General features: G+C 37.2%; 1 protein-coding gene across 1 annotated transcript in view; it reads left to right on the forward strand.

Moving 5' to 3' along the window:
- Positions 1–10,481, forward strand: part of LOC104538982 (E3 ubiquitin-protein ligase Midline-1) — a gene marked incomplete at its 3' end in the record, with an annotated part of 77,984 nt that overhangs the window by 59,550 nt on the left and 7,953 nt on the right. Inside the window, exons 3-4 of the mRNA XM_010182381.1 lie at positions 3,996–4,103; positions 7,202–7,350. Of these exons, the coding sequence (XP_010180683.1) occupies positions 3,996–4,103; positions 7,202–7,350 (257 nt within the window). The remainder of the gene's footprint in view (positions 1–3,995; positions 4,104–7,201; positions 7,351–10,481) is intronic.

Raw genomic sequence — 10,481 nt, forward strand, 5'->3', positions numbered from 1 at the left:
AAACTGTTTGAGGTCTTCGGATGCTACAGAAATAGGAATAAGTTCCCCACAAAAGCATCAAGACTAGAATCAGTTCTTGCTTCTTTGTAGTAGAAAATGTCAACATTTTTGCTAAATCGTAACAAGGCCTCCTTTTCAGTTTTAAAAATATTTTGTGGCTTGGAAGATTTGTTTATAAAAATTGTACCAACAAAACACAAAGCTTTAGGTTCAAAGTAGTTCTGGACATGGATTTTTCAAGAATTTGTTGATGCCAAAGCCAAGTCTGTTGATAGCAGTTAAATTTTCTACATAAAGTTGTCCTCAAGTCCATATAAACTCTCAGGCAAGAGATTTCTCAGATTAAGGAGTCAACATTCATCTCAGGTGGAGGAAGCCCTGATTTAAGTCTGCTCTCTGCATGATTCAGAGTCTCCCACAACCAAAGTGAGTGATGCAGTCTCCAGACTTTTCTTCTCTCAGACTGCTTCTCTCAGTCTCTTTTAATGAACTCCTTGGAAAGCAGGCTTAGTTTTAATGTGGAAAAATGTAGAATGTAAAACCTCAAATATTTTCACCAGACAGAACTTGCATTCCTTGGCCAGCCCCAGCTGGAAGTTATTGTCAAGGTTGCTGCTCATCAAAGAACTCAAGCAGAAGGCAGGGCCTTATTCTGGTATTTCTGTAGCACCTGTACAGCGGAGCCCTGCTCCATGCCTGTGGCTCTTTGGTCTGACATATGACTCCTGAGAAACATACAAGTAAATACTATTCAGTTGTAATCTCACAAATAGTCCCTTTAGGGCCATAGCTAATATGGTGCACTTAAAATTAGTCATGTGCTCAATTACAAAGTTATTACTGAATCAGAGGCCTTGTAGGCTGAAAATTTGATTAAGGAGTATTTCAAATTGAGAAAAGCCCCCACATTAAATGTTGTGGTTTTTTCCCTTACAAAGCCTAGACATATCAAATAATTTTGGAATATTCTTTTCACTTTTAATAAGCTTGTGCAAGCTATAAAGTTGGAAATGTCTTCAAATGAAGTTTATAAGAGTATACTTTTCAGATTTCAAAGCAAAAGAGAAGTCTGCAGTCAATGCATAAGAAATCCAAAGATTTTTGCCAGGCATTTTGTTTTTCTTAGTCTAGAGTTTTTTAAGTTAAGATCTAATTAATACATTATTATTCAAACCAACCAGAGCATTAAATGAAAAAATGTTGACTTAACAATCCTGGAACTGTATGTTTCATGACAGTTACCTCAAAGATTAATTAGATCTGCTCGAAACAACTTTGTGATGTGTTGATAGAAGTAACACTTTAAGTGGAAGCTACTGAAAAACCCTCTGAACTGTTACCGTATTTAAGTGCCAAAGTCAGCTCTGGCGTGAGCAGACCTCAGTATCAACACAAAAGGAGCTGCAGCCATGTGCAATGGATGCGATCATTGCCCCTGACTGAGTCCATTTGGGATTCCATACTCTTTGGTGGAATTTCAGTCCATGAAAGAAACAGTCAGGGCTGGGGAAACTGGGGCACCAGGCAGCTCATTGAGAGTTTAATGAAAAAGTACAGTGCATGACAGGAGGGTGTAATGCAGCTGGGATGGTGGGATGATGAGATGAGGGTGAGTAGGAGGGATAGTGTTGACTGACCAGTTCTTCTAGGCTTCCTGGACGGTCAGTGGAGAGACACTGGCACTGCCAGAGACTTTGGGTGAGCTGTGTCTCCCCATGGAACATGGAAGGAAGCCAGGTAGAGCAAACGTAAGGAGATAAAGGGACACCTAAAGCTGCACAGTGGAAGTGCTTTCTACACCTTCACCTACTGTGTGCAGACCTCCCCAGCACTTTCAGTACCCTCTGATCCCTTCCATAAATAAATAATTTTTCTCTTTATGATACTGATATCTTAACTAATAATTAAGCCTGTAAAATATGCAATCAAACTTTAATTTTATGAAGATTTGAGAAGGATAATCCAAAACCTTAATGAAAGCAATACTTTGTAAACATGTCCCCACTTTGCCTGGAGGAAACAGTGTATTGCACCTAAGAAAGTTATTTGTAAAATTGGGCCTGGTCCAAATTTAGATATATAAGCATTTGCCTAATCTTAATGAGCTCCATAATGTGCTTACAGGTAAATGCATGTTTAAACACATTACTGGAAGAAGAAAAAGAAGGCTGAGGCAGATCAAGGGGCTGAAAAAATAACCAAAAAAGAAAAAGAATTTTCATTGGACTGAAAAATAACCAAGGGGAGAAATACAGTTACTTATCACCTGGAACTGTTCCCTGTTGTTCACCACTAGCTCTTACTGGCCCAGTGGAAAAGGTGATGTGGCTCTAGGCATAATTGGCCAGGGCTGAAGGCTGCTTTACACTCTTAGCCAAGTGTGTGTGGAAACACAGCTCTCAAATCACTCCTTTACATTTTTCTTTTTTCTAGATATGATTAGAACTTTTTGCCTTTTCCCTCTGACGCTTTGTGCATACGTGTAAGCTATACATACTACTGCTGGTGGGAAAGTACAATTTTCCTGTCATAGAGAATGTTGACTTTTCACTGAAAAGCATCAGTCTCTCGCAGAAGCAAAACATTTTAAGCTGAGAATCATAAGTGTTCTAGTTTAAGTTTTCTTATTTTTCCTCAAAAGTCATTATTTTCCACTGAAAGCTAATATTCTTCATGAGATTTTTTGCATTAAAAGCAGTTTCACGAGCTCATATATTCATACTGTAGAAAACTACATGAGCACAGGTATTATTTTCTATCTGATTCATTGCTGATGCAAAGTAGTAATAATAAAGATAGACAATACATGTGACTTGGTAATGTCACTTGAATCTTTGGTAATTTGAATTTTTCAGAAACCACTATATGGACACTGAAAATAATAGACAATATTTTCAAGTGTTATATTTAGCAAATCAAACATTAAGAATCATTATGAAAGCAATCAAGATGAAGTAGAGAACATCTTGTGACACTGTATGACTCCATAGCTTGTTTGCACGTTAGTACAGTTCTGTTCCCTATATCAAAAAGGAAATGATAGACCTGGCAAAGTTTCAGAGAAGAAAATTAAGGATGATTGAAGGTATGGTACGCCTTTCACAGAAGGAAAAACTGAATCACTTAAGACTCTTCAATGTAGAAAAGAAGCCCTGCTAGAAGACAAAAAAGTGATCTAGAAGAGCAAAAGCAGCATGAAGACTGTGTATCAGTAGTTCACTGTCCTTTCTAGTAAAAGAACTTGGGATCATTAAATGCAACTGGAAGGAGATGGGTTCATATCCCTATAAAGGAGGCAGTTGTTCACTTGACTGTGAGTTAAGCTGTGATGGTCATTGCTGTAGGATGGTGGGAATACTTAAAGTTTGCAGGGGTTAAAGGAAAGACTAAGTAAATCCACAAGAGATGACTCTTCTGAGGATTCGTAATGTAGAAATTGTGTCTGGTTCAAGAAGACTGAGCTACAAGTGGTTGGAGGATGAAAATATATTCATGGGGATCATCATACATGTTGGGACTTCTTCCTAAGATGCTTTACTAGTGGCTGCTGGCACTAGCAGCAGTAAGAGACGGGATACAGCACTAAATGGACTGTCTGATCCGGTACTTGTGCTCTTTTGTGCATTAGTATTCATTACAGTCCTACGTACAGCTTGAAACTGTGATGTGTTAAGCACCTCCTGAGGAACCTTCACTGCTCACTGATATCCACTATAACTGACATTACTCACAGGATCAGGCTTTTCCCACTTGAGTTAGAAATACCTGATGAGTATCTACTTGCAAGTCCTACCTCCTACAAACAAGACATACAGACTCGTTTCAGTGTTTCACAAAATTTAAGACAGGGAAAAGAAAATAACACACAGATTACCCACAAAAAGGAGCAAAAAAATGCCAAAACAAACATTTTAAAAATTATAATTTTTAAATTAGAAAAAGGAAAGTTAGAATGTCAAAAAAGTTTTTGCTAATCATAATGGTTTGCTTTGTAGGTAAATGCATCCCGCCAAGAAACTAAGCTGATGGAAGAATGTGACCAGCTCATTGAAATAATCCAGCAGAGACGACAAATAATTGGAACCAAAATCAAGGAAGGAAAGGTAAAAGATTTTCTTCTTTAGATCACAAGTAGGTCAACACTGCTTCCTCATACTTATGCCTTTTTGGCCTCAGATACTATTAATACAAATTTGTAAAAGTCCTTATGTAGTTCTGGGCTACTACTACTTTAATGTAAAGAGAAATTAAATATGTCAAGATTGGTATGCTAGACCTCAACAGTTTATTTGGCATTTCTCTTGCTACATGTGATTATGATTTTTAAGGATAATCACAAAAGTGATGTCACCATCAGTAAATTATAATAAAATGATGACTAATTAATGATTCCTTCACTCTGTAATATGTCTGACAGTGTTTTCCCCGTAATTTTCACTTTCATAGAGTGTTAGAAAATTTTATATCATAGCTCGCAATTATCTACATTAATGTGTTCATCTTGATACTTTAATTTTTTATTAAATACAATCATATAAATAATTTGTTTCAATCATTGTCATTCTTGAGAATAGGAAATCTAGTTTATTTACAAAAAATATTCAAAAACATGCAGGAAATTAAATGAAGTGTGTATTTTAGTTACTGAAATACAATGATTATTGGTGACAAACATATTGAGCAGGAAAAATCTCATATTCACCTTTCAACACATTTTGCTAGCTACCCATTAGCTCAGAAACACATTAGAATTGAATTAACGTTCTTAATTTCTAGGTACATGATGTTTACTCTTTAACTGCTAAACTAACTATGTCAAATATAAACTCTTCTTGTGTGGGAAAAGCTTAGGAAAGGATTAAAGTCAAGAGCAGGTTAAATGGTTCATGTGGTTGTCAAGATTTTCCAATTAACTTGAAATAAAAAGCCTGTAGGCAAGGGCTGATTTAAACATGTTTGAAACCTCACGTCCTGTACATTGTGTGACAGAACCTGAATTTCCTCATGCTATTAAGAAAATATAATTCTCTTAATAAAATTAAAAGATGGCCTCCTGCATTATTGTTTCAACTCTTTTTCTCTACGCAGAGAAACCAGCTGTGCTTGCAGTGAAATAGAAAACTTTCCGTTCATTTGGATGTGTGCTATATACTTGAGTTGCTTTTTATAAATCTATTGCTTGCAAAGATTTATTCTAATGCCCATGGAAAATTTATAACACAACTGCCTCCAAATTTATTTGAATGTAGCTAATACCAGAATCTGTCTCCATTCTTTGTTCTATTTTGTTCAACCAAAAACAATACCAATGAAAGTCCAGTTAAGATCTGGAATGTTTTGCCCCAAATGTCACATATGTTGTAAGATTGCAGGGGTTCAAGACACCCTCGTGAAAAGCCACAGGAAATTCTGCCCAATGTACCCTCTTTTAAGAGAGCCTGTGTTTAAGTGTCTTTCTGGAAGGTAGGGCACAGCAAATTTGCCTGTAGGACTATAGTTATGGTTACAGATCTGGAAATACTCAGGTATAAATTTCTAGCTATGGCTGCAGGGCTGTAGATTCAGACACAGAAGTCTAACAATGTGGTGTATCTCCATACTGAATCTCACCTATTACTCAAAACCTATAAAATCCCACATTGCATGTAACAGGAGAAAAAAACCAAACACTTAAGTATCACATAAATTATTTTAGTTCAGACTTCTTTCCTGCCATTGTGGGAGCAGGTGAGATGAGACTTTTCCTTTTAAAGGTTATCATCATCTTCTTGGAGAAGATATAAAAAAGAATTAAGCAAACAAAAAACCTAGTTCATATGTAGACCTCACAAACCATGCATGCCTTTGATTTCTAAAAGCTCACAAGATAACATTCATTTCAGTTCATTGTTTGTTTTTGTTAATTAATAAGTAAATAAAGAGATGAGCTATTTAATACTGCAGTGAACCTTTCCATGGTTAAACTGGTGTAGACCAAATTGTAATCTCTGCAAATGCACAGTTAGAGAAAACATTATGACATTAGTCATGCTAGAAGCTGATCAGGTCATTAGCATTATCAAAATCTTTATGTTTTCCCAGCATTTTTCTCCCTTTATAGTTTTGATTTTTAGAAGAAATACTAATGTTACCAGACACTCATCACTTGACCAGTGTCAGCTTTTTGAAAGTTTTACAAAATATTTATTTTCCTGTTGGTTTCTGTTGTTGAGTAGATGCACTAAGATACCCTTATCTCTCCTAGGACGCAGTTATATCTGAAATTCAACTCAGTAACTTCATAGCTTGTGCCCTAATTGCTGAGATTGGGAACGTTACCTTGATTATAATTTTGGATATTTCTGCAAGTCCACATGGTTGTTAGTTTCCTAATATTGCTTGTAACTGAGTCTTAATGCCTTTCTAAACTCCAGAATTATTTCATTTCCTTCCTATTTCTTACTCCTGTTCAAATTATGATCCTGATTTGATAACAGTGGGAAGGACTCCCAGACCTTTCAGGAACTAGGAGTTTTGTTAGCCAACATTGTCTTTAAATGGAGGATTGACTGTGCCCCTCCCTAACCTTTCAGCTAATGATTACAGTCACATCCACTGTGTTTATCTCCAGCACATGTGGTTGCTGGAATAATAATCAGCTCTCCAGCAGTACTGTTCTTTTGTCCAGTTAAAAATATCCAACAAGAAAACACCCTGTCTGACTAAAAGCACATAATGAAAAGGGCAGGTGTGCAGCAGAATTGAACTGTCTTTTTCTGACAAGTTTTCTTTTCAGATTATTTTTAATGAAACTCACCTCAGTAATAGGAAAAAAGTAGTTAATCTATGATACCTTTAACACAGATCTCATCGTTTAGGGAAATGGTTATCTAAACAGTCTTTAGTTATCATGTAAGCAGTAAGTACCAGGAAATTATGTTTCTTCTGCTGGAAAATAGGCCAGCTGTGCTTGTCTTGGCTCTCCCCAGTTGTTTTCCATGTGGAAAATATTGAGGCAGAAGGGCTGTGCCTGTCCCCTCATTAAAAATGCTACACAGCTAGTGGAAGGGGCTCACCATCAAGCTAGTGTGAAAAAAGCTCTTGTCAGCAAAGCCATTCATCTTAAATCCCCCTTTCGATTCCAGCTTTGCCTCGGAAGTGCAAATGCAATCATGATTTGTGACCTTAGAGATGTGACAGCTTTCTTATGTTTCCACTCAAGGTGGTGAGGTTGAGAAAACTGGCTCAGCAAATTGCGAACTGCAAACAGTGCATTGAGCGCTCGACATCCCTCATCTCGCAGGCTGAACAGTCGCTGAAGGAGAACGATCATGCTCGCTTCCTGCAAACTGCTAAAAACATCACTGAAAGGTAAAGACGTTCCTCTTGCAAAACCTCTGTTTAAGGAGACTGGGTTGTCAGAGTTGCCATATTGTCTTGTCCCGCCACAGATGTGGTCAAAAGTGAGGGGTTAATTGACACATTCCCCCAAAACACTACTTAGCGCTGTACCAGAGTGGGAAGGACCTTGCTGTAATGCTAAATCAAACCATACCTTTGAAAAGAGGAGCAGTCAGAAAAGGATGCAAAATAAGAGTTAGAACAGTAATAGCATGCACAAATGAAGGAGGTAGCATGGATGCCAAGCAGATATCTGATGCTTAACACAATAAAAAACGTGAAAGGTTTCTGGAAGGTGAAAATCCAACTCCATGCAAAATTCTGAGATTAAGAAAGAAATCAGGCAGCAAGTACATTTCTTAGAAGAAATTTGGAACTATCTTAATGGATTTGTGTTATTTGCAAAATAGCAAGCAGCAAGATAACAAAATGTGTAACTTTGGGAACCTGCAACATGCATCTCTGAGGCAGACCACTCAAGAGTTGGAGATTCAACAGCTTGGGTGTTTGGAATTTATGGCGACTGCTGCGTTGGGTCCTGGGATGCAGGGAATTTCTACTGCTTCTAGGATCCTAGCTCTTTTTCAGCATGCCAGATATATCAAGGACCCAAAGACACAGGAGCAAACTGTGCTGTCAGAAAATTTGGTCCATTTTTCAGTGCTGAAACGTTCCTACTGACTTTCAGCAGTATTTTCTGATTAAAAAAATGTTCTGTTGGAATAATCAGCTGTTTAGTTATTAGAGAAAGAAAAAAAAAAGAAAATGTATCTGTACAGTGAAGAAGAAAACTATTTAAAAATATGCTCATTTACTCAGCTATTTTTTATCTCTGGGTTCACATTATATCTTCACATTGTTCAGCCAATTTTGAACTAAGCCAAAGCATGAAAATCCCTCCCTTTTGTATTTATTTTTTTAAGTTTATCACTTACTCTGGAGTGCTGTATGCAGATTCTCTGAATATTAGGCTTCACCAAAGCTATTTATTAAATTTCTAAATAAGCCAGCAACACTGGGTTGCTCATTACAGAATCAGAGAGCTGAAAACCTGTTGAGGAAGGCAAGACAAGGCTAGGCAAAGGAAAAGAAGGGAAGACAAGGCAAGGCAATGGATTACCTGTAATCGGTCAGACTTGGACCCTGGTTTGTATTCTGTCACAGAACTACTTTGTGGCACTTCTTTTTCCAAGCTGCAGCTGTTAGTAAAACTGCTCATTAGTACCATGAGAAAAATACCCGAAGGTGAGTGTCTGGTCTTTTTTTCAGTATTTGGTGGAACAGGCAGTAGGGCAGAAACCTGTGGAGATGCAAAGCTTTCTAACTGACTAGCAGTGAATATTCAGAGAAGCTCTATTTTCACCTTTTAAATATGAACAGTTGCATTGTACAGTCTCAGGAGAGACACTAGGAGAGCAGAAATGAGATCAGCTGACATATGTGCTCACTCAAATCCAATTCTTGGCTATCTCAGATTGCTGTCTGTAATGAGATGGCTGTGAATGCCCTGAAAATCAGAGAATCATTTCAAGCACTGAATAAAACTGAAGGGAAGAAACCATCACGTGCTTGCAGACAAACTGCAAGTGGAAAAAAAGACTAAATCCGATTAATAAATTATTCCCTACAAGTAACTCAGTTCTTATGTGGTGAGCAATATTTTGTTTGCTTCTAGACTGCTGCTGAAACAGTCTCACCAGGGCCCTGAGCTCCAGCAGCTAAAACAGTCTTCTGAAATTATGCTCATTGCATTTCTTCATGCACATATTTCAAAGTAATTGCAGTATAATATTCTCTGTTGTAAGCCCAGCAAGTAACTATGTATAGCAAAGACATTACATAAACTAGAATGATTTAGGCCATGCAGTATTTACAGTGAATGAAATGCATTTATCCTAGAAAAACCCTTTCCATCTAAGTACAGTGTCAGATACAGTAGGCAGAAGTACAAAAGGAAATTCAGTTCTCTGAACCTAATGTGGTGACTTGGTGTCTGAAATTATGAACTGTTGAGCTCACTGAAAAATTACTTTAAACACTTACAGTGCAGCCTTTCCATAGCCCTAAACAACAGTCCAGATGGGCCTGATGTTATGGTCTTCTTCACAATAAATGCATGCTTAAGGAGGTATTAAAGAAGTTCTTAATCTTAGATACCTGCTTGCTTGTTTATTTGCAATGCCTTTGTTAATTTTGTAGCAGTAGAGGTGTGTATCACCCTGAGTTTGCCCTAACACAGGCCCTAGGAGAAATGCATGTCTTTTTTTTCCTACTAGGTGTAAAAACACCATAGTGCAACTGCAGATGAACTACTGGGGGGTAGTGGGAGAGGAAAAAAAAGAAGTGAAAAAACTCAGGGATTATTTACTTCTAAGTAGATCGGGCAAAAAACACTTAAATTATCCTCTCTAAAAAACCTCCAATCTGTACTAGAATCTACTTTAAACTAAGTTCTACAACTACAGTTGCAAGAGAAACAGGTCTGAAAACTGTGTAACAAGAATTACTGATTAGGAAACCTCCTCAGCTCAGTTTTTTAAAACTATGCAGAAGACTATAAGATTTGCAGATCAGTTTTTTACTTTCCTAACTGTATTTTCCTGAAACACTACATAAGAAATTTATGAAAATATGATTCTTAGTAAGCATTTGGTCTGAAGCCATTTGAGTCCTGTCTACAGAGACATGCTCTAATCTGGGAAACTGTTAATTGAAGCAATCAAAATATTTTGATCTGACATGTGTCATGAATGATAGATAACTGACATAGATTGTGGGCATGATTGTGTGTTTACCTACAAACTGAAAGAATTCACAAATTTCTGTTGTATAACACAAGGTTTAATAATCTCTTTGCATAACCAGACCAAACTTTCTGTATACATATCCGGTACCCAGCTCTCTAGTAACATGTATTTTGAGACACCAGGCTGAAGTATCTGAACTCCATCGTGATGGCAGTTTTCTTGTGAAAGCTTATCTCTTTATATTAGTATGGCTGGGCAGAAAAAAGGTAGATGTAGCTTCTGAAATGAGCTAGGCAAGGAAACTTCTCAGTTTTGGAGGAAATGTAAGTATGCACATGTACTTTGTAGGGAAAA

The sequence above is a fragment of the Mesitornis unicolor genome, unplaced genomic scaffold (assembly GCF_000695765.1).
Source record: "Mesitornis unicolor isolate BGI_N332 unplaced genomic scaffold, ASM69576v1 scaffold16914, whole genome shotgun sequence".
Lineage (NCBI taxonomy): Eukaryota > Metazoa > Chordata > Aves > Mesitornithiformes > Mesitornithidae > Mesitornis > Mesitornis unicolor.